The sequence below is a fragment of the Gobio gobio genome, assembly GCF_949357685.1.
Source record: "Gobio gobio genome assembly, chromosome: 10".
NCBI classification, from domain to species: domain Eukaryota; kingdom Metazoa; phylum Chordata; class Actinopteri; order Cypriniformes; family Gobionidae; genus Gobio; species Gobio gobio.
The window spans coordinates 26,547,742-26,574,067 of record NC_137116.1 but is presented as its reverse complement, the minus strand read 5'-3'; the positions used below and the strand labels follow the sequence as shown (position 1 = coordinate 26,574,067).

The window sequence follows — 26,326 nt, the reverse complement described above, 5'->3', positions numbered from 1 at the left end:
TTCACGTGAGTTTCACGCGCACCGCAGAAACGCACACAAACAGTCTGCGCCTCCGGTTCAGAGACACTTTAAAGTTGAATCGGTCCTCTTTACATTTATGTTTATTCATTTAACGAATGCTTTTATCTAATGGGACTTACAAATTAGCAAATTAACAAGCAATTTCTCATACATTCTTATCATATAATTGTCATAAAATGTGTTAAATTGTCATCAGTTTTAAAGAATAAATTGGCTATTTACATTAAAGAGTTAGTTCACCCAAAAATGAAAATTCTGTCATTAATTACTTACCCTCATGTCGTTCGACACCCGTCAGACCTCCGTTCATCTTCGGAACACAAATGAAGATATTTTAGTTGAAATCTGATGGCTCTGAAAGGCCTCCATTGGCACAATGCACGGTTCACTCTCAAGACCCTTAAAAGGTACTAAAGACGTCGTTACAAAGTCCATCTCACTACAGTGGTTCTACAATAACTTTATAAATCGGCGAGAATAGCTTTTGTGCGCAAAAAAACCCCTAAATAACGACTTATATAGTGATGACGATTTCAAAACACGGCCTCATGAAGCTTCGAAGCGTTATGAATCAGTGAGTCAGTCAGTTGCAATAAGTGTAAATAAATAGTAGTTAGATGCTATTTATATTTATTACTATTTACACCTTAATGTTGCTGTACATTAAACAGTATGCAATAATAACAGAGTGTAAATTATTATATTTACTACAATTATTAAGTGGATGGATGTCACCTTATTGGGACAATAAAGCCCTCTCTACACCTACCCCTAACCGAAAAACACTTTATTACTAACACACGTTAGACACTTATATACTTTTTTCATTTTTTATTGAAAATAAATGCCTTTCTGATCTGGTATTTGATGAAAAAAGGGAGTAGAGCGAGTTCGGCAAAAGATGTATTTGAACTCTGGTCGATTTGCTTTCAAAACCTTCTGCTATTGCTATTATTGACAATCTTCCGTAATTTTGTCAAGCCCAACCATACGTTAGTGGGTGGAGTTAGTGTAAATAGCCTCTGCCAACAAGTGGGTCTATTTGCATCTATTGCTATTTAGCTATTTGCAAATCTCTGGTTTTAAAATTTTAAACCAAACAAATGTTTTGCTTGGTAAATGTGATTGTGCTATCTTTCTTTCAAATATATCACTTGCTTTGATGATTCTTTGTCTAAAGCCGGGTGCACACTGTGCGATTTATAATAGTCCTTGTTCCTTGTCAGACTGTAGGAATATCCCCGCTGTAAGCCATGTCACACTGTAAGATCTAAGTTGTCATTAATGTCAGACTGTACGATAGTCAAGCCGCACAAAAAAACGGACGCACGCAAGAAAACTTGTCCGGAGTTTTATATCATCAATCAATGACGCATTCTGTGACGAGAGCTGCATTTCACACGGGATTGTTACAAAGAAATCTCAAGCGCTCATTTTGGTCATAGTTTGTCTTGAAAAACAAAGATAATTCACACTGCAGGATTGTGCACCAAATCTTCTGACACTGCCAGAATTTCGTCTGAGGCAAAAGTTAATCGCAACGGTCATTAATCGGCTGTTGGTGAACATGTCAAACTAACGATCAAAGATGTCAGATTTTAGCCTAGGATCAGAGGAATCTTTTAGGATTTGCAAAATTTTTCTCAGACGGCCATATCGTGGCCAAAATCGCACAGTGTACCCGGCTTAATACAATTACATTTTTAAGCATGTAAGTGCTGAAATGTTATTTGGGGCAACTATTGGTGTTTTGTTGAGGGGTTGCTTCAAATATCATGTTTGCCTTGAAGAGCTCCTCCACCTGTTTTGATGAAGCAGGTTTATGTAGTGTTCATTGTGCCTCCCACTGAGACGGCATCTGTTGATTTGTCTGGAGGCTCCTTACAGAACACATAGAAATGAGGGCATACTCCTTGTTGTTTAGGGCACATATTGACCTCCCGCCCTCCCTGATCTTTCTACTCCATCTTAGCCCTAGATTTAAAGAAATGGTTCATGCAAAAATGAATATTCTGTGATCCTGTAGTCTTTTGATAACCGTATGACAGACTTACATAGATGTGTCCAAACGCTGAATGTTTAGCATTAGATTTTCTATGTTTAGTCCCTACTGACATGAATTTAATCTCTGTCTATATCCTCTCTCTCTTTCTGTTTTTCTCTGTCAGTTCGTTGGCCATGTCTAAGGTTGCAGGAAAGAAGCTGCACTGGCGCTCCAAAGTGCAGGAGACTTTCATACCGCTGGTGGGCGGCTCTGGAGAGTTGGGAATTGCCATCGGAGGCGGGGCCGATTATGGAGAGTTCCCATTCGTCACGGCTGCACCAGGGGGAGGGATCACAGTTGGCGATATCATCATAGAAATCGGGGGGACTCCTGCTTTGGGCCTGACTTTAGGAGATGTGCGTGGGCTCCTAAACTCCTGCCCCCATCCAATCCGCATCAAATCAGTGTCTCCAGGTAATGTTAGAACTTTACATTCTCACATAACTAGTTTGAACATGGCTATATCATTTAATTGTTTGTGGTTCTTGTTATTGCAAGCATCACTACTGCTACAGCTCACAATTTGGGATAATAACACTTACAAACCACTCAGAATAACATAGCAAGCACCCTAGCAACCACTCAGCAACAGCATAGCAACACCCTGGCAACCACCCACAACACCCTAGTAGTGTGCATTTGTTCACTGTTTCTCATTTACAAATGCACTACCATTCAACAGAAGGAAATTATGAAATTAATACTTTTATTCTCCACATTCGGTTGATCCAAAGTGATGGTAAAGATGTTTATAATGTTACAAAACATTTCTATTTCAAATAAATGCTGTTCTATTCTTTCTATTCATATTAAGCAGCACAACTTTTTTCAACATTAATAATAATTCAACATAGTAATAAAATAGTTTTTTGAGCAGCAAATCAGCATATTCAAATGATTTCTGAAGAGTCATGTGACACCGAAAGACTGGTATAATTGCTCCCGAATATTAAGCTTTGCCATCACTGGAATACACATTTTAAATGACGTTTTAAAATACATTAAAAAAAAAAAACAGTTGTAATTGTAGCTGTACTTTTACTGTATTTTTTTGACTGTTATTTTAGTATAATTCACATAATATAATAATATTTATGAATACTTTGAATTAACTTTTATATTTTCAGTTTAATTGTAGTTTAGGTTTTAGTAATCTTGTTCTGTGCTTTAGTCATTTTTATTAGTTGTTTTTAAATATAGCTTAATAAAAAATATTTCAGTTTTAGCTTTAGCTATTTTAGTAGTTTTAATTGTTTTATTTCAATTAACAGACATTCTTTTCAATATTTTTTAGTTTTCAACAGCAATGTCAACAGCATAAGGTTACTTTCAAAAACATAAAAAAAATCTTACTGACCACAAAGTTATCAACGATAGTGTAAATTGATGTATTTCAAGTAAAATATTAATCAAGTATTTATGACATTTTGACCATTATATCAACTGTTCTTAATGTCATAACAGTATGACATACTCCCACAGCAGGAAAAAAAACCTGTTTTCTGAAGCAGAGTAAATCCATCTTTGTCAACTCTATATAGAGTTTGGTCCCTAGTTGCAGGATGGTGGTATTTATGTCACATGGGTTGTATGTCACCCTTTGGGGGCGCTGAAATTGATCACATGGTGTCATGGCATGGATGATTTTTTTTTTCAAACTGTATGTCACACCTGACCATGACTTCCTCGTCCTCTGTCCTCTATTAGATGATCAAACGGAATCTGCTGCACCCCCCCCCCCCACACTCTCTTCTGCTGTTCTCACACCTCAAACACCTCCAACTACTAACTGCAGAGAATTCAACTGAGCTTTGTCAGTGAGGTTATAATTCACTGTTGCATTAGCTGATTAGAATATCTCTCATATACCTAGAAATGCAGGATTATGCATCCTGTTATGCTATTAATATCATCTTTTGATCTGACTTTGTATCCTATATAACACAGTGGCCACAGAGAAGAGGAGCTTTGTGCTAATTCTGGCACATCTATTTTAAAAAAAGATCAATATGTCCCTGCTGAAATACATCCAAGTCTTTATAAAAGCAGCTCTGTCTTCCAAACAGTGGCATTGATCATAGTGAACGCCTGAGGATTCATTTTTTCATTTAGACCTGTTTCATTTCCATTGTTTAATGTTGATTTTGCACTTCTGCAATTTACTGAATTGCTACTGGATGATCAATTATTATACAAAATGTTATATTTAAAGAAGAACATTTGAGTGACGCTTGCTTGTGCAAAATTGGCCACCATGATGTGTGATGTGTTCTGAACTTCTGGCTGGTTTCCAGATCATTGTTATATGGTCGTTGAGGTGTTCTGAGTGGTGGCTTTGCTATGTGGTTGCTACATTATTTTTGTTAGTTGCTAGGGCGTTGCTATGGTGTTCTGGATGGTTGCTAGATGATTGCTGTGCAGTTTCTGAGATGTTCTGAGTGGTTAACTCAGGGGTGTCAATTGGGTATGGCAGGGTATGGCGGCTGCCATACCTTGGCTCCCCGTCAGATCAATGCAAGTAATATATTTTTATTGCAGGATTAACAGTTATATTGCTACATGTAACATATAAAATTGTATTGTGTAAAAAAAAAGAGAAAAGTAACAAGGATCTGGTAGTTATATTATTATAAAGTGAGTTCAACAGCGCTGCCAATATTTTCAAAATGATTTTGCAATGTTGAGTATTGTAGCCAATCACAGGGATTTCAGTTGAAAATTATGACAAATTAAAAGTGTTTAAGTTACCGGTAGTGAGAATCCGCTCAGTATCTCTCAAAACGCTGAATTAATTTATATTTAGCGCAAGTTTACTAAGTTCCTGCATGCACACAAATCCTCTCATTATTATAAACATAGCGGAAACACAATGTAAATAAAATATTTATTTTGCAGTTTTGACAGATTCATTAAAATGGATGATATCACAAGTTTGCGCCGAACTGACTGACAACTTCAGTTATTACGAAACGCTCTTTACTCCCTGTCTAATTTAATTCGCAATCTGTCGCTTTTCGTGAGACATGACTTTTCCTACATACAAAAATAGAAAAAAATTAGATTTTTACATTTACGCATTTGGCAGACGCTTTTATCCAAAGCGACTTGCATTGCATTCAAGATACACATTTTACATTTGGTCAGTTCTTGCTTTCCCTGGGAATCGAACCCATGACCTTGGTGTTGCTAGCACCACGCTCTACTGTTTTAACTACAGGAAAGCAAACATTTTTTTTCTATAAATGTTATAATAGTGATTGATCTCTATTCTGTTGGTTATAGTGGTAATTCAGTGTCTATTAAAATAAAAGTTTTTTTCAAGTGTTCGCGAAACTCCAGACTTTTGAGCTTTGAAGTGCTGGAAAAAGTTGTCTAAAATACTTGAAAGTGGGACTGTCAAGTCGAGGGCGTAAGATTGGAAGATGTCATCATAGCCTGCCATACTTTGGCTTTTGGTGAAGTGACGCCACTGGGTTAACTGTTTACTGTTGCTATGTAGTTGCTGGGTGTTCTGGGTGGTTATTAAATAATTGTTATGTGGTTGCTGTGGTATTAAGAGTGTTTGGCACACTGAAATGTGTTTGCTGTTTTTGGAAGTTGCTATGGTGTTTCTCGGGTTTTATGAATGGTTACTATCAGATCATTGCTATATGTTTGCTAAGGTGTTCTGAGTGGTTTTTGAAAGAATTATGTGTGCTTCATACAGTATTCTTTGTCCCTATTTACACTTGAAATTATTGAGACACCATTCTGATGTAGAACTTGGAAGCGCTGCACTGTGTTTACTATGTGAACAGCATAGCAGACTGACATGGAGAAGAAGATATTGTTGAATAAATTATTTTTGTTCATTTTTTTGCACACAAAAAGTATTCTCATTGCTTCAATCATAACTTTAAGTTTGAACCACTGGAGTCTATGGACTATTTTAACGATGTCTTTACTACGCTTCTGGACCTTGAAAGTGGTAATTTTTTGGGTGAACTAACCCTTTAAGATGCGTTATGGTCGATCGGATCACAAGTGGAGGACACTAAACACAGGTGTAAACAGGGTAGGGCTGGACGATTAATCAAAAACTAATCGAAACCGAAATTCAGAACCTCAAACCGACGTATTTTTCCCATGTCGGTTATTTCGGTTTTAGTCACGTGACTCCGCTCCATCAGTCACATCAAGTGCAGTTAGCAGGCACACAGAGAGATGCAGGAGCAGTTATCTTTGTTTATAGATGCCCAGAATCACTATAGTACCTGCATGTTTTACACAGTTTATAAGTTATTTGCCGTTCTTATAGCCTACGCGCTGCCACACACACACACACACACACACACACACACACACAGACAGTGCACGCAAGCCCCGAAGCCAGATTGCTTTCACTTTCGTCCTCATAAAGTTTGTCAAGTAAATGCTATTTAAAAAAAACAACAATACGGAAAACTTATCCGTTCAGGGCTCATCTTTTTTCTGTGACACAGAGAGCCGAGCCGTGTCGCGTCTCTGACAACGTGTGCGCGCACGCCCTGAAGGCAGACCTCTTTCACCTGCGTCCTCACAAAGCTTGTCATTTGTATGTGTTTTGAGGCCTGCCAGTTTGAACATTAAAGCGATTTTAGACCATCAGATGTGTATTATGTTGAACTAATGCCTGATATATTGTGACAAACGAACACTCAGACAGAAGCTCGCACATCACGTGAAGATCGCGCGCAGAGAACAGCGCAGAAACAAAGTGTCAACACTGTCCTGTGACTAAAGTAAAGTCACTAAAGTAGCTTAGAAACTCAACTGTATAGGCATATATTTGAATACCTTTGAAGTAAGTACAAAGCACAGCTTCATAATGAATAGAGACAGTATGAGTAATTCACACACACAATCACTCTCTCATTAATGCATTCACATAAATGTAATGTAGGCCTATGTGTTAATTTATCTGTATCTGATGTACAACAAACAGAAATCTGCCCCATAGACAATAACTGCTGAAAGTGAACCGTTTCCTTCAAGTATTTTAAAATCACAAAGAAATGCACTTTTTCATTAGAAAAAAAAAAAAAATTAATAGTAGAAAATATTTACAGTAAAAAACATATCAGGAACTTACTCAAAAACCTTATGAGGGCAAAAAATGGAAAGCAAAAAACAAAAAAACGAAAATAATCGTTCATTAATCATAATCGAGGTAAAATTTTCAATTAATCAAGGTTTTTATTTTTGGTCAAATCGTTACAGCCCTAAAACAGGGTCTAAAACGTTTTGAGCTTGTCCTATTTCGAGCACTTCTAGAGGAAGTCGAAAACAGAAAGCTGCTGCTCTCTGTATGTTTTTCTGTCGTCTCCTTTCATGTTCAAATATAATTGTGTGAGCTTATTTCATCCATTAGATTGAAAGATTTGAAAAAGCCTATAGATTTACCATCCATAGACCGTCCCCTCGAGGAAATAAGGACAAAAGAGACAGATTAAAACACCAGGCTGCCAGATCTTTGCTATGTAGTTGCCGAAGTGTTCTCAGTGGTGTTTAATTCATTGTCATGTGTTTGCTAGGGCGTTGCTAGAGTGTTCTGGATAGTTACCAGATATGATTGCTGTGCAGTTGCTAGCTATTCTGGAATGGTACTAGGATGATACTAAAGTGTTCTGAATGCAGTTTAAAGTGTTGCTATGTGGTTGCTTGGGCATTACAAGGTGGTTGCTGTGGTGCTCTGTGTAGCTTACTGGCCAAAGTCAAAAGAGGTCCTTCAACTGTAAATACATGGGATTTATTCTCTCGTTCTTAATGCTCAGAAAAGTAAAAAGCGTATGATTTGAGGCATTATGCATGTTCTTAGCACAAACAATGTTGTACTAGTTACATTCTGAAGTTAATGCTTTGTGCAGATTCATAATTCATAATAACTAATGCAGTCAACACTAATCTGGGCTGTGTTTCCCAAAAGCATCGGGAGCTACAGTAAGTTGATCTTAGAGAACATTTGTGGCAATGGTCTTAATGATCAACCTGGGCTCACAATGTTTTTTTGGGAAACGCAGCCCTGGCTGAATTAGGTAGACAGAGTTCAGAGAGAGCAGCCGGCCAGCATTAGTGTCCTTCCAGAATGTCATAGCGGTCATTTTGTACCTACATGCTGTGTGCGTGTGTGTGCTCATGTGGTTGCTGGGCTTATGTTCCTTTATGAGAACTGTGAGCTGTGTTTTATTACTAAGAGAGGTGGGGTGGGTCTGTCATTTTGATGGGTTCGAGAGGCACTCTGTTCATCTATAACAGCCAAGTGGCCTGTCATCAGAGACCATAAACCACAGCAGATGAAATAAAGAGATCAGCCATGTTGAGTGGAGCACTGGGCAGCCGTGCCAAGACTGTGTGTGTGACATTTTTCACTTTAATCCAAGGCTATGTGTGTTTGTGGGAGAACGTCTCTGCATGGCACACACTTTTCATTATAACCCGAATGGGTTTCTACATTCTGTGATACGGCATTATACTGACCATAAAAGTGTGAATTCATGGTAGTCCTTAGTAGCATTTCTTTTCTGGCTGGATGGTAGAACAACCCTGGCTTCATTTGATTGATTAGAAACACCTCTAATATCTACAAAGGTTAATCAATACTGCCTCCAGGGACTAGGCAGAATGTATCTGTGTGTGTTTATTTTCGCAAGCTCTTCAGTTTTTTTGAATTGCAGATTTTGAGGTGGGTAAGCACATTGCCTCGTTTGTAAATGTTAATTTATGGGGTATTCTTACTTTATGTGTAAAAAGAATGATAATGTCTCTGTTTGTTTGTTTGTTTGCTTGTCCATCTTTCCCTGTCTAATTCCTCATCTGTCGTTCTTTTATAGGCTCAACTCTATGCAAGGATCTAAGGTTATATCTGAGCAAATGTTTCACACCGGGTTCCATGGACAGTCAACTCCAGCAGGTGATCAGAGAAAACCTCTACTTGAGAGCCGTGCCCTGTGAGTACCCCCAACAATATTGCTTTTAGAGCTTAAAATACCTATATCCCATCTAACTTTGAACGTCCACAGAACTTTGGCTAACGTTCTGGTGAGGTTCTCTCAAAGTTATGAAAATTGTTCTTCCAGAAATTATGTTCTCAAAAGATTCTTTTTTATATAATTCATGGAACATTTTCTTTTTGTTGGATGTTCATCTAAGGGGCCCTTCACACAGAACACATTTTTCCATTTCAATGCCCTACTTTTTCATTGTCTTTCTATGTAAACACACGCTAGATGGATGTGTACAACCGTTGCATTAGCATCGTGCATCTTTTGCAGCATCTTGCGCATGACACAGCGTTCTCAAAAGGCAGAGCTCAAGTTAAAATCAGTTCAACTTTTAAAAAATGCGTCTCCAGACCTTGTGTTTTTCCCCATTGCACTGCCCTCGTATAGCATTTTTCAAACCAAAAATTTGTTCTATGTGAATGAGCCCTAACAATGTTTTATACATGAAAAACTAGATGTTTCATAAATACCATTTTCATAAGTTGTTTTTGTTAGCTATATGAAAGTCTAATTAATGTCGGTTAATATCCATTTGTCACTAGTGTCAGAAACAGAATAAAGAAGTTACTGTTTTCCAAACAGGTTTCCCAAACACTCCTGTCATTGGTCAAACAAACAGATAGCTCTACCCCAAACTCACATTATTGGTTGAGCTGTTGCTGTGTCTAAATGCTTCAAACAAACAGAGCAATGTTTTAACAGTGCCTGTTGGTTTCAACCTTGTCTCAGTCTTAAAAGCCTTTAGGACAAATAAAAATAAACTATTTATATTCACTATGTATATATATCACTATTTAGAAACTATTTATATACAGTAAAAATATAAGATAAAATTCATGTGGACGGCCTAACTCAAATTATTTGGTTTTAGAAGGATTTAGAACTGTTTGAGTGCATATTGAAATATTTTTTATTTTTTTTATGATGTTATGATCTCTTCTCGAAAGACAAATCTGAAGAAGACTAAAGCAAAAGTCTCAAATTTTCTCGCTTTAATTTCATTGCTGTCAGATGTTCTTTGTCATTTTTCATAGTTAAACATACATGCACATAAGTTTAAACAACATAAATTGCTAGAAAATGAGCTTGTTATTTCATGCAACAGCACTTAACATCTTGCACGCTTGCTGATCAAGCTCAAGGTACTGCAGTTTTCCTGATGAAGTGTTAATTGGCGTGTGATCCATTTAATAGAAAGCAGGTGTTGACAGCTCCAACTGGTTTCCCTGCGACAAGAAAGGAAGGATGCGAGAGAATGATAGAGAGACAGAGAAGGGGGGAGGTGAAAGATCGTTATCAAAGCAATAGTTGCAGCAAAAATTTATTTTCCATCATTATTTAAATGAGACCCTCATATCATTTCGAACCCAACATGCTGTTATTTTTCCCGTGGAATGCCAAGCAATGTTTGAAAAATCTTATACAGTTTTTATAATTTATATAATCCCTTAATATGAGCAGTGATGTTTTGAATAAAAGTGAAGTTCTCTGTGAGAGAGTTGAATATGGCCTTATAACATGTCTATGCTTTTCACTTAGCTTTTCATGCTCTTTTCTATCAGTCGTCTCTCTTTCACACGCTCTTTTCCGCTCAACTCCCTGTTGCTTTAATGTTGCTGTGCCCTTTATCCCAAGCTTTAAAATCCTAATTATATTTTGAGTAATTTCTTTCCCATTTTAATCTTTGTGCAGTGATAAGACATAGATTTGGATTAACCTCCATCAAAATCATAAGCTTTTGTTAAGTAGATGAAGTTCTGCTAGTTTTTACGGTGGAATTATTACCAGAGACGGTAAAAGGATGGGGAAATAGACCACTCATAGGAAATAGCAATGCAATCTCACAAGATATTATGAGATGGCGATTACGCATACATTTGTATGACATGAATCACATGAAAACGTACTAGTTTTTTTTTTTTTTTTTAGAAAAAAGCATTGAGGTTCTCCCCTAACCTCGCCCATATAGCTAACTGTCACTTGGCTGTATAAATTGTATGGAAACATATGAATGAAATTGTACAAATTCATACGAATTAGCCACCAATTTGGAAAAGGCAAAACAGTTATGTGATTGTGTTGCAAATAAATAGTAGAAATTATAGATATAAGTCCCGCTTTTCAGTTAAAAGAGCCAATCCCTTTTTTGATTGAGTTTGCTTATTCTATAATGTACCAGATAACCCTTAAAAGGTTTGTGATTTGAGCTAAAGAAGCAATGTTTTTTATATAAATCCTGTCAAATTTTATTGCTGATTTGACATATATTATTGAAAAAGAATCTTGATAAACAGTTTCAGAGATGTCTTTCCTCATTCAATTTGATTGGATCTGTACTGTTTGGTTCTGATCTGTTCCCTTTATGTGTATGTTGACTTCGGGTGCATCTCAATCAGCTCCCTAGTTCAGTATTCTGGGCACTGAGTTTGAAATGTATGAATTTCTTTCTTCTGCTGAACACAAAAGAAGATATTTGGAAGAATGTTTGTAACCAAGCAGATCTCGGCAGCCAATGACTACCATAGTAGGAAAAAAAAATACTATGGTAGTCAATGGCTTCCAAAAAATGCTTGGTTACAAACTATCTTCTTTTATGTTCAGCAGAAGAAAGAAATTCATACAGGTTTGGAACAACTTTTGTTCACCCATTTTTGGGTGAACTATCCCTTTAAGGGCTGTCTGAATCACAGAATTCTTCTAGGGCACTGAAATGTTCGCTCCCTAAAAAGTCCCACAATGCACCGTGAAAACCAGGGATCATCGATGCTCACTATGTTCCTTTCTGAAGAGCAAAACTTAAATCACGTGAGTCAACTCACTCCACATAACGACACGCAGTAGATGTTTTTGAAAATACAAACCATTATTTTATTATATTTCAGCATAAACATACATCGCAAGACAGGTAATGAACGTAATCTTGCTAACATTTATAATTTATTTACGGCTGAAATGCTGCACGTACTTTATATATGTAACAAGCAAAGTATTCATCATAATGTACTTTAAATAACATTACAAGTAATCTCGAAGGATTTCAGCTCTGCTGTTGTTCATATATACCAGTAGTGATGTTGTACAATGAGGACTTTGTCACATCGCCGGAAATAGATTCATCAGTGTCCCAATGTGTAGTGAGCCAGCGTTCAAAGATCCATGGATATTGACATGCAGCCAGGAATCATGTTTCCTGACATTTATATGTGCCTGCATTTCGATCGCTGGTGAAATACATCAAGCAAATTTCCCTGTGAACGCTTTATATAAATAGGTAGGTCTAAATCTGGGTGCTGACTTATATCATTGTTATATCGTCATATCATCCAGCCCTAAAACTTGTATAGTTTTTGTTTAAAAACATCCAATTTATGCAGAATATAATCTGCTAAATATTTAATTGATGAGTTGTCATTACAATATATAACAATACAATATATAAGGTATGATTTTACCTCAAAACTAAACATATTGACACAAAATGATATGTGCAAATCCACGTTTTGCTGCCTAGAGTCCAACTGTTTCTGTGAAATGCAGCAGTCCATTTGCTTCTCTTTTCTGTAGCTTTCAGTAGTCTGTAAAAATATACCTCAGATTTGTTGTCAAATCTATTTGTACAGTCAATCTTAAAGCTCTTTCCCGTGTGTTTTTGAGGCATTTACACTAAAAACCAATGCTGCCGCTCAGTCTTTTTGCCACTCAGTGGGCGTAACCGCTGTCACTCTTCTGAGAGTGTGGGGTGTTACCAATATGGCCGCAGAGTGAACTGACTTACCTCAAAGGGACTTTGATCATATTGCAAAACATTCGTGGCCATTTTGGGAACTTCCTGGTGATGCTGGCTCTCTGTCTTTTCATTGTTCCTCACACATTGTATGACAAGTTTTTAGTCAGTTCTCGTAGTTCGGACATGATGCCGCATGGTCTGGCGCTGCACGTGTGTTTGAGCATGTGTGGGAGTTTATTTGAAACATTGCGTAGACTTGAGTGGGGTAATCTCTGATTTATAGTGAAGTAGGTCATGCCGAGCTTGACGCTGCCCGCCGTGTGCCATTCTGCTTGCTGAGACACACACACACACACACAAACAATAACTGCAGGCATGCCTTTGAGCTTGGCTTTGGCTCTTCCAAAATACGCATAGGCTTCATTTGGGATACAGCAACACACTTCACACGTGCTGCTCTCACATGGACACCCTCAAACATTCATTATTCAAATAATTACACAGGACAGTGAACACGCAAAACACACTGTTTTGGTTAGTTTTCTTCTTTGTCCCAGTCTGCTGAATGAGGAAGAGCCCCTACAGCTAGGTACTTTCAATTCCCAATGTTCTCTTCACCTAAAAATTCTATTGTTAATCCTTGGAGAGAACAAGCAGTTTGTACAAACAGAGATGTTTACAGATGTTTCAGTCGCTGATGTGTGATCATTTCCATCATTCTGATCATCTATTGTTTCTGAACTTGCAGACAACACTCTCAGTCTAAATCCAATTATTTGTGTGTCTGATTGGAATCTTGCACAAATATCAGGTTTGGCCTGACAGTCTGAACAAGGCATCAGTTAAAATCATGCAATATTTGGGCATAATGATCATTGGAGAAGTTGCATTTTAGCCCTCTTTGATGATATATTCAAGATACTGTTTCTGATTATCACAATAAAACTGATTTCACTGCGTAATTTGCCAGATTGACAGATTGCATTTTAAAATGCTGATTCTATTACGATGATAAACAGATTTCAGATTATGATTAATCATCACAAGGCAGTCAAAGCTTTAAAGGACACAATTTGATCAGAGGAAACTGATCATGACGTCTGTCCACTGCATGCAGTCATCAAAGTCCCTAAATCAAGTCAGTTCACTCATTGGCAATCTTGCTAACACTTCCTGGTAGCTGTTTTTTTATTTGTCACTTATTTTTTTATGATTTTTCTCGTTCTTATACTGTCTAAAGTGGTACTGAAATTGGTGGGGCACTTATACAATTAACCTGCCCACAACAGTGATTTGCTGGTGTGGGCAAGTTTTGCAGTGAACAGTTTTGTATTATTGTGTTACTCCTAAAAATTATGTAAGTAACACATAACACATCGCCTTCCATATTCAACTTATGGAAAAAGTGTAACGCCTCCCACAGTTCAAAATGCTTATGCTACGTCCGATGACATTGCACACCAGTTACGCTCGCCAGATGAAGCGTTAGCATTTAGAACTGTGAGAGGCGTTACACTTTTTCTGTAAGTTAAATATGGAAGGCGATCGACCGGAAGCTAGATAATTTACTTTATAAAGTTTTAAATATGGACATTTTTCTTACACAAACGCATTGATGGCCTTTACAAGTACCATTCTCCTGGCAACTGCCAAACCCAGACTCGTCCATCGGATTGCCAGACAGAGAAGCGTGATTCGTCACTCCAGTGAAAGGAACTCCACTGCTCTAGAGTCCAGTGGCGGCGTGCTTTACACCACTGCATACGACACTTTGCACTGCTCGGCCATGGAAACCCATTCCACAAAGCTCTCTACGCACTGTTCTTGAGATAATCTGAAGGCCACACAAAGTTTGGAGGTCTGTAGCTATTGACTCTCCAGAAGGTTGCCGACTTCTGCTCACTGTTTACCTCAGCATGCGCTGACCCCACTCTGTGATTTTACCTGGCCTACCACTTTGTGGCTGAGTTGCTGTTGTTCCCAATTGCTTCCACTTTGTTGACCGTGGAATATTTAGTAGTGAGGGAATTTCACGAATGGCCTTATTGCACAGATGGTAACCTATAATGGTACCACACTTGAATTCACTGAGCTCCTGAGAGCGACCCATTCTTTCACAAATGATTGCAGAAGCAGTCAGCATGCCTAGGTGCTTGATTTTATACACCTGTGACAATTGAAGTGACTGGAACACCTGAATTTGGAGGGGTGTCCAAATACTTTTGGCAATATAGTGTATAATTAGTCAGTATAAGTCAAGTATAGTTAAGTGTAATTTTACCCTAACTCAGAAATATTTCTGAGAAGTACATAAAAAGTAGACTGAAAGTAAAACTTTCTCTTTTTTAGTTTAAAAGAAGTATACTAATAGCAAACTTGAATAAGCTTCTTTTTTTTGTAAGGGTAGTGCTGCAAAAATAAATCAATAACATAGCAATCGTAATGCAACATACCCCATTCAATAATACATATTTAACTTGTGAAACAGCCTACAAATGACCAAATAAAGATTATTCTCACTTAAATGCAAAATTCAGGTCATTTGATAATAGACCTTCATTCACGGTGATATAGTGAATATTGTGGTATAATGACAATAATATAGGTGTACTGTTAGTAATAATAGCAGAGCTATTGTAATCCAGTTCTGCCAGGTGTAGTATAAATTTATAAGCACATTTTCATTTTGTCAGCAGTTTCTTTTCATATCACTCTCTTGTTTGTTACCATTTTGGCTTTTATATGTTTCTTGTACTCTGAGACCAGCTCTGTCAACTCTACTGATCTCAAATGTGTCGTTCAGACACGGGCCAAATGCTTTCATATTATATCTGCTATCTAGCAGAATGTCCAAGCTCCTCTTTTCCATGGTTGTTCCTTGTCCCAATTTGTTATGTAAAAATGCTTCTTCATTTAAAACAGAAATTCATGCAGGTTTGACTTTGGAATGGCATAAGGGCAAGTAAACAATGACAGAATTTGCTTCTTTTTTTCACACAATGTAGAATAGCTGTGTAGATCACTCTGCCTGACCCTGAAGGGGCTTTAGTTTGGCTAAGTAAAGTAGACAGGATGGCCTGCCGAAGCCTCCGGCTGGGAGCTCTAGTTTCATCTGACAGAGATAGAAAATAGCGGAGTAAACAGTCTGGATGCCTCCAGCTTGGTAGTCATACTTTACCTGCCCAATAAATGCAGCAGTAATGTTGACAGTATTTGGGGCGACGTGAATGCATAAACCATAATACCTTGATCTAAAGTAAAAAATTTCCCTGACCTTGAATCTGCTGGAGAAAAAACATCCTTATGCTGTTTTTTATTAAGTAATGTACATATGTTGTATTAAGGTGAGCATATTTGGTTTATGTCATCTTTTAAACACTGAATTGTGTGAGTTGACTTATTGTCTTTTTGACAAAATTAAAAGGCAAAATAATGCAAATAAAGCATATCATTTCTATTTACACTTTGTATGAATATCATCTATCACTATTTGCACTTAGTGTAAATATGATGCTATTTCTAACTGTTTGCACACATGGTATCCACCACTATTTACACTCATTGTAAATAGCATATAGCTTCTTTGAAATAGCCTCTGCCTAAATATTATTAATTCAGTACCAAAATTTGTATTTTGAGAAAATACTTTCATCAGTTGAATGTGTATCGTTTCCTAATATTTGTGTGTGATGTATTTTTATGATTAATATAATCACACTGTTAACTTATCAACATGCTAATATCAAACTGTTTTAAAATAATTTGTAATGCTGTGAGTTGCAACCAACCTATGTAGTGCGCTCTAAATTGGTCACTTTTTAGGTTCTATTTTTATCATGTTGTTGCCTAAAGGTACATTCCCATTAGCAACATTTCTGCAAAATTTCACTCAAAAGGTCCATTGTTCTGTGTAGCAATTTTGCATACAAAATTATTCTCGGTGCTTTTTAAAATTAAGGTCGAACCACTGTAATCACATGGACTATTTTAACAATGTCTTTACTACCTTTCTGGACCTTGAACGTGGTAATAATGTTGCAGTCTATAGAGGGGTCAGAGGATTTCATCAAAAATATCTTAATTTGTGTTCCAAAGATGAACGAAGGTCTTACAGATTTCGAACGACATAAGGGTGAGTAATGAATGACAGAAATGTCATTTTTCGGTGAACTAACCCTTTATGTGAAATGAATAATACTCAAGCTGAAGGAAATGCAAAGGGTGCAGCTCAAACAAACCTTTCAGTTGTGTTGCTCTTCTGGATTGCAGAAAAAAAGTTCAGCACTCTTACTTTAGCAATCAAAAAGAAAAGAAAGCACAAATGTGATTTTTATCTTAAGTAATTTTTGTGTATTAGTATGATTGAATTGGATCATCAAAGGTCAGCAGAAAAGACATTAATTCATAAAGTGAGATTAAATTCTTAAAGTATATTTGTGTTATTTAACATTTAATTATTGCAGGTTTGCCTAATATTCTGAGTTTGAATTTCACTGTTTTTAGTCATTTTGAGGAATACTGAATCTGTTTTTGTGCAAGTGAGATGAGTAAATGCATGCTCAGATTTAGGGTACGTTTACACGACGATATGCTTAGAACGGAGACGTTTTTCCTTTGAGTTTTCTGTGGACAGACGACACCATTGTCAAAACTATCCCCATTCACACGGATGATATATGAATAATGAATAAAATGAATTAAAAAAATGTATTCTACTCCCAGGCCATTAGGTGGTGATGAAACTCTATAGACTGAACATGTAATACGGATGTTCATGATGTCATCGTTTTCACAGATTCACGTTTTTGTTGTTTACACTGAGACCATTTTCAAAACCATCCACTTTGAAACCCGTTTTCATAAGTTTGCGTTTGCGCCGAAACAGCAATGACGTGTAAATGAGCGGCCTAAACGCAAAAAAAGTTTTCAGTTTTAATTGAAAACTGCATCGTGTAAACGGCCCCTTAGTCTAGAACTACAATAACCATCATGGTAATAAGCGACCATCATGCGTATTAGTATCATGTTTACACAGCGCTTACAACAGCTCTGCACTTACTCCTGATTTCTGATAACACCTGACAACACGGGGGCAGGAGAGGTCTCAGACAATACATGGGAAAACAAAGTAACTTTGCGTTACTTTTTTTAAAAAAAACTGTAAATTTAAAAGTAATACGTTACTTTACTAGCAGTGTTGGGTAAGTTACTCTAAAAAAAGTACTTTAAAAAAAAAAAAATTACTAGTTACTAATTACATTTTCAATACTGTAATTAGATTACTGTACAAATTACTCTCTCCAAAGTTACTAGTAGTAATTACTTATTACTTTCTAAATCCTATATCAACCTCGACTAGTTAAGTGATTCAAGGAAAGACATGAAACGGCTCTTTTAATTCATTCAAATAAATAATATAACCAAAGTATTAATTTTGACGTTAATACCAATATTGTATTATATAATATAATTGTTCTACAGTCTATACACAATATTTAGTTCAATTACATCAGAAGTAACTGTAAACCTTTTCTATATACCCTAACCATTGTTAACAACATCAATGAGCCCATTGTTTCTGCCTTACATTATTACATTGTTTATTAATACATTGTTAGCTAACTGTGTGATTGTATATTTTCTGAAATCCATAACTTTGGACACAGTCTTCACTGATAACAGCAAATCAGCAAATGAAGTTGCTTTGAGACAATATGTATTGTGAAAAGTGCTATGCAATAAATATGAATTGAATTGAATGAATTAAATTACATAAAAAATAAGAGTAATCCTTTACTATACTTTCTCAAGGGAAAAGTAATTAAATTGCAGTTTCTAACTTAGTAACTAGTTACACCCTTACTAGTAACACCAAACACTGTTTACTAGTTACTTGAAAAAAGGAATCTGATTATATAACATGTGTTACCCGCAACACTGCTTATCAGAAATTCCTTATTGTATGGATTCCTATTGAAATGATTGGCTTTTACCTGTGAAAATTCGCTGAACAACAGTAAACATGACTGCACCTTTATAAGGCTGTAGACAGCAAAGCTGCTCACGAAGTCAAATGACTGCAGTATAATGACTGTATTAGAGAGTGTATGACTGTATCAGACCATTATTACATAATGTCTGTCTCATATAGCTGTAGGCAGGAGGAGGACAGTGTGCAAAGAATATGTTGCGATAATACATTCAAAATACTTAAATCCCCAGCAAACATTTTAGTTTTATATTTATATTTCATTTTGAATTTAATTCACTTTATGATTGTATTTTCTGGCTTGATTGGATTGTTTAATGCTGTTCATCCAATCATGCCTCATTTCAAGTTTATAAAGAGGTCAACAGTATGCATATATTCTTTTTTAGCATAGTAAATTCACTCTCACTATGTCTATCAGATTCCATCCACCACAGACTACATTGTTTTAGGAGTATTTTCAGAAAGTAATTTGTATTGATTTCAAATGAGGGCACATTAGAATAAAACAAATATAGCTGGTGTTCAATTAAACCAAAGCCATTGAACAAAAGAGATCGACCGGGGCAGCGGACTGAGAGAGAGTTCACATGGTCCACTGCTAAAGAGGAGCGCAGGACATAAAGGATTAAACCGCTTAAAGGAATTAAGAAACGGTCGGCCGTTTATCAATTATTCATGCAATAGAATCAAATTAAATGGCTTTTATAATGGGTAAGTAAAGAGGGGGTCTCTTTAGAGAATAGACTGAACACTGCACAGATTTCTCTGCTTTTATGTGACGTACAGTGAACTTTCAAAATCAGCTGGTTTGATTGCATTTTGAAAAGTAAAAAATGACTTTTAAACTCTTTTATACATCCGCGCTGCTATACCGATGCATGGACGATTGATTCAAGTTATATAATTTTCCCTTTGGCCTCATGTGTTTGTCATTAATTTGCTTTGTGTGTGCCTTGAGCATAAGTTGTGGTCCTTCACCAAAGTGGAAATAAGATGTATCAGTACGCACGGCTGAATACCCCTGTACTAATGTTGAAGGAAGACTTCTGCTGAGTGTGTGTTTGTTTGAGTGAGTGTGAACTGAAGTGTCACTCTTGCTGTGGCTCTCAATCTGTCATAAGAAGGACCTTGGGTTTGCTGAGGTCGGCGTGAGGTTATTTATAGAAGGTCACCGTTATGACACGAAGGGTCAGAAACACCTGACAGTCAATTAATGAGCTCATCATTAATTCATGGAGGGTGAGAGTCCTAATGTGTTCTCGATGTCTCTGATGTGTGCTTCAATCACTTAGCTGGAGCTCTGAGAGAATTATTCACACTGAGCTTGTCTGTAGTGTCTGTGAGGAGGTATCACGGCCAACCCTGTGAGCCTCTGGGAATTTGCTGATATTTGTAGACTTTCAAAATAACAGAGGATTTGTAGAAGAATATTTTTGGTTTGCAATTTTAGCATATTTGTAACGGTAGCAAGCAAGCTGTTGTTTACCCTTCCAAGTCTATTTCGGTGACCAGAAATGTTTTGCCACTGACTATATTTGTAACTACTGTTTATTTATATTAAGATATACAAAACTGCCGCTATATTAAAAGGATAGGCCTAGTTCTATTTGGAAGAATGTTCGTAACCAAGCAGATCTCGGCAGCCATTAGTATTTTTTTCCCCATATGGTAGTCAATGGCTGCCGAGATTAGCTTACAAACATTCTTCCAAATATCTTCCTTTGTGTTCAGTAGAAGAAAGAAATTCATACAGGTTTGGAACAACCTGAGGGTGACTAAATGGTGACAGAATTTTCATTTTTGGTGACCTATCCGTTTAACCCTTTGGTGCTCTTTGGTCATTTCTGACCGGAAAATTTTCTGAAATGTTAAAAATCACAGCTTCATCAGAATGATATGAAACTTGGTGACTTTTCTAGCATTAGGTATGTGAACACACAAAAAGAATTGAGGGCATGATTTGAGCATGCTAAGTGGTCGTAAAAAAAATAATCCCACTTGTGCTCTTCGGTCAAAAATGACCACCATAGGAAATGAATGTGAAATCTGCAAAAAACACAAATTCACAGAAAAAAATCTATATTTCTAACAAAAAATATATATATAAAACTTTATAATAAATAGTTTGAGATTTTTTTAATATATATGCAAATCCATTAAAAAAAAATCATTAAATGTGTTCAAAACAGAACTAGGGAATTCTCCATAGAGACCTCTAGTGATTACACCCATGGTTGCGTGATTTCTTAAATAATTCCAAAAGAGGGCGCTAATCTGCCTTCAAAAAAATTTATTTTGAAGGCTTAGTCAAATACTGCAATAATTAAAAAATAAAATAACAAACAAAAAAAATTGTATTATTTTCAATCGCAAAAATAGACCATAATTATTGCATAAATACTAAAAAATAGCATCAAATCATCTCAAAATACAAAATTAAAAAGAAAAAAATAATTGCATTGGTTTTACTGGGGTGGTGGAAGATTAATTTTTAGGTGTCCGGTCACTTATGACCGGGAAGACAACTAATGCAACCCCTAAACGAAGAGCACCAGAGGGTTAAGTAAAAATACAGTAATAGTAAGCTACATACTAACTACAAAGAGATTATTAGCATTAACTGTATTTTCACCAGTAGTAGCCTTGCTGCTATTTTTCTATAAATGTGCACTCCTTTGTAAATAATTGGAGATTTTGTGTACTCATTACAATTTCTTCATCTAAATAAAATACTATATAACACTCTAAAAAATGCTGGGTTAAAAACAACCCAAGTTGGGTTGAAAATGGACTAACCCAGCAATTGGGTTGTTTTAACCCAGTGAATGGGTCGTTTTAACCCAGTGGTTGGGTTAAATGTTTGCTTAAAACAACCCAATTACTGGGTTAAAACAACCTAATTGCTGGGTTAGTCCATTTTCAACCCAACTTGGGTTGTTTTTAACCCAGCATTTTTTAGAGTGTAGTTGTGAGTGTCAGGGTTAGGCCTATGTTTAGTTTCGTTGTTTTATTCTGCCTTTACATGCTATCGAAAATGTACTATTTCCTATTATGAGCCTCTTGCATTCAAGTGATTTGTTGTCAGAAAAAACAGTCATGGAGAACACTTTACTTTACTTTACTTTATTTATTTTACTTTATTAAGGGACCATGTACAATTTTTAACATAAATGTTTCCATTCCATGCATTGTACCGGATTTAGCTAAAAGCTAATTTTCACCCACAGTCCCCTGGCAGGTCGACATAAACGATAAAGTAACATACACAATACATACAATAAAACATTCACATACTATCAGGACAAAACAAAAAAATAATTAAACAGCAACCATGTCAATGTCTACAGAGTTTTAAAAAAGATTTTAACTTCATTTTAAAAAGACCAATAGATTTACACCCTTTTATATCCTCTGGCAAAGCATTCCAGTGAGTCGTAGCTTTCACAGCAAAAGACGATAAGTCCAAAAGCCAGGTTTATTCTTGCCTATTTATTGGAAAAATCTTATTAAAATCTAAATGATATAGCGTTGGGGAGAGCGGGGAACAACCTAAACAACCTAACGCTTTTTGTCTAGTACAATTATGTGTTTTTTTTTCATTTACAGTGTATCACTGTAAAAATAAAAGGTGCCTGGAGGAACCTTTTGGGGTTCTTCACTTTGCCACACCGGCGGAACCGTCTGTAGATCCTGTAGGCACCCTTTCAAAAGAGGCGGTTCTCTGAGGAACCACCCAGGATTCCTGAGGAACCCTTCCTTTAGGAACCACCTTGGGTGCTTCAAGGCACCATTTCCCAATGTAACCTCCCCCCCCCCCCCCCCCCCCCCCCCTCTTTATTTACTATTAAATAAAATTGATCTATTTACATTTTATTTTTTTGACAAATGAAAAACTAAAACCAAATGCAAAGCAAACATTTTTTATTAATAAACAACAACAATATTCATAGAAAAGTTCAATAAATATTTACCTTGAATACTGTAGCTACATCAACATCTAATTCTTTGAAGCACATATATAATGTTAATATTGCTATACATAAAGAGTTTACATCTTGGCAAAACTGCAAAAGATAAATATGACTTCTTACAACTTTAAAATATAAATAAACAATAATACAATTCAAATCTACTACAGTAAAATGTACAATGCAGTCAATTGTAACATTTTCACTCTGGGAATATTCACACTGGGCATTTTAAGTAATTGATAAGCCTCAACACAACTGTAGGTAGCTTGATGCTCTCCTTCTGAATGCCCAACAGAGACTGCAGAAAAGTCAATGTTTTAATTGGTTTCTTGTACTGTATGTTGAATAGGAAGTAGGCACTCATAGTGAGGCCTACACCCATGGTTACATCAGCAGGTTCATCAGCAAACAGTTCTTCACCATCAAGAAAGACTGCAATGTTGCTTTCACCAAATGGGTTTCCTGTAATCACCAAAGTTGGTGTGAGGTTCTGTGGAGGCTGTTGGTTGAAAAAAGAGGTAGTTAAGATACAATTTAATTGACAAAACCTTTACATTTATTCATTTTCCACATACATTTATCTAAAGTGACTAAAAAATTAGGAACATCAAATGCAACTGATCACAAAGCTACACTGTAAAAAATTGAACATTTTCTAGTGACTGATCACATCAACATTTTTTAGTTGGCCAAATTGAATTTCTGTGTATTAATTTGCATAAATTATATATATAGTCAAACAGCACCTGGACAATCTGTGACCTCCATTTAGAACGGGATGTTGGCTGGTGCAATTCAGCCATGTTGTTTTCCATTTTTTGCTTTAGCAAAACAGGGAAATCTGGTAATTTGAAAATTGTTGGCCAAGTTTGTCCTGCATTTGTCTCATGATCTATATTAGATGATGGCCCATTTCAACAGTCATTGTTTAACTATTTACACACCTTCAAAAGATGGGGCAAGTGCAGAGAGGTCATTTCTTGTCAGCCAGCAACAGACATTAGAAACTGTCCACAGCCTCACATTAGAGATGTCCCTATAAAAGTCAATTCATGAATCAATTCTTATGCTCATCAATATATATATATATATATATATATATATATATATATATATATATATATATATATATATATATATATATATATATATATATATATATATATATATATTTATTCCTGTGATCAAAGCTGATTTTTTAGCATCACCACTGAAGGATCATGGCACATGATCCGTCAGAAATCATTCTAATATGATGATTAGAATAAATGAATAAAACAATATAGTCACAAATGGGTAATCATCTGGGTCCAAGCACCAGTGTGAATGATTAGTTCATTCATTCAATTATTTCAATTGAAATGTTTCTTTAAGTACATGAATCGATTGATTTATAAATAATTTTCTGAATTTGTTTCATGAATAAGGCCTGACTGACAAACATCATTTCATTTATACTATATATATATACTCACATTTGCTGCTGCTCAGTGAACCTTATTTTTCAGAGAAATAATAACGAATGTTCTGAGGAAAGAAAAAAATAAAAGGAAAGGGTTAGGGTAAAAAATATACAGATTGTACTGTAAACAATATCATTATGTCTCATGATTAATAAAAGTTTAGATTTGATAAAACCGGTTACAGCAACAAAACAAACAAACAAAAAAAATTTTTTTTTTTTAAATCACTCCCTCTTACTGTTGAATTAAAAAAGAAGGAAATGGATAAACAAATAAAATAAAACAAATCAAATTCATTCTTAATGGACAGCAATATATTTTATCGTGTCTGGCAAATAAACATTTTATGATCTATCAGCATTTCACAGATTTTTGTATACACCAATTATATAAAAATATACTGTCAGTACACCAAAGTTATACAAATGAACTAAATCTATGCATTTCTTTCCATTCAAAAGGGATGGAAACTGATAGAAAGGGATTAGGCTCAAAAGTTTCCTTGTCCTGTGGCTCCCTCTAGTGGACAACAATATAACAGGCTTTGTTTTTACGTATCTGCTAAAAATAGCTAAATTGATGAATAAATAATAAAAATTAAAACATTGAACCCCTAATTAATTAAAATTAAAATGTATTTCATGATTGACTGTTTAAATAAGTTTCTGCTTGTGTTTCATGAATAAGGCCTGACTGACAAACACCATTTTATTTGCAAGTCCAGAAATATACGTACATTTGTTGCTGCTCAATGAAGCCTGTTTTTCAGAGAAATACTAAATATACTGGATGTTCTGATGAGAGAAAAAGATAAAAGGAAAGGGTTAGAGTTAGGGTAAAAACATAGCAGTTTGTATACTACAAAAAAAACGAAGAAAAAACGATTAAAAATGTGTATTATTGTTAAATAACATCATGGTAACATAAAATTAATCATGGTTTTGATACACTAACCGTTTTACCATGGTATTTGTAGTAAAACTGGGGTTAAACAAATGCTAAGCAATCTAACGTTACACTTTTACTAAAACCTAAAAAACCTAAAAATAAAATACTTTCAACCTAAAAATACTTTTTTAAATAGCCATACTATTTTAGCATGTAAGTGTGGCCGTGTGTGTTACACATTGTATCTAATTTGTATAATTATTTTGGCGACTTTACTCACCTTGAATGGGAAAGTCATATGAAGCGGTTATGTTAAGGAAATGTCCGTTTGTTTGTTTTTTTCAAATCGCCGCTGCTTGCGTTGCGCGCGAGCAGGACGCCAGAGAGCCCTTCGCCGTCTTCTTCTTCTTCGGGTTGTTATTATTATTATTATTAAGAATGTAGCCTAAAATATTTCATTTCATGGTAAACAATATTCACTTATTTCAATAGGCCTATGAAACATTAAATATATTCAAATTGTGTATACTGTGTGGTAAAATGCCTAAGAACAGCATTTTCAGACTTTTTTTTGTCCACATATTTAAAATAGCTTTAAACACATACTAAACAATGTTTTATTAAAAATGCAGAATGTTTTCTGTGATGGATAGGTTTATGGGTAGGGGTAGGCCTACTATATATATCCCTATAGGGGGTTAGAATATACAAGTTAGTATAAAAAACTGTGTGTGTGTGTGTGTGTGACTCACAGTAAATTTGAAATCCGGAAATCAACACCAATAGAGTTAATTTCAACATAAGTCTCTCTCTCTCTCTCTCTCTCTCTCTCTCTCTCTCTCTCTCTCTCTCTCTCTCTCTCTCTCTCACACACACACACACACACACACACACACACACACACACGCACACACATACACACACACACACACACACACACACACACACACACACTGTGTGCACGCACACAGTGTGTGTGTGTGTGTGTGTGTGTGTGTGTGAGTTTGATTTATTAATAATTGTTAACAACAACAACATTATAATAATAATAATAATGAACAGGCTGTACATCGTAATATGGCCTCACAGAACTTCTGGGTTTCACCAGATGCTGGCTTTTACAAAAGAGATCTTCTAGGAACCACTGAACTGTTTACAGATCTTACAAGAACCCTTTTATAGAATTTGAGTTCCTCTAAGT

At 35.9% G+C, this 26,326-nt stretch overlaps 1 protein-coding gene across 1 annotated transcript in view; it reads left to right on the top strand.

The window, feature by feature from the left end:
* The window catches only part of magixb (MAGI family member, X-linked b), a gene marked incomplete at its 5' end in the record, with an annotated part of 128,246 nt that overhangs the window by 24,687 nt on the left and 77,233 nt on the right, over positions 1 to 26,326 (top strand). The window contains 2 exons of the mRNA XM_079826257.1: positions 2,190 to 2,479; positions 8,914 to 9,030. Coding sequence (XP_079682383.1) covers positions 2,190 to 2,479; positions 8,914 to 9,030 — 407 coding nt within the window. The remainder of the gene's footprint in view (positions 1 to 2,189; positions 2,480 to 8,913; positions 9,031 to 26,326) is intronic.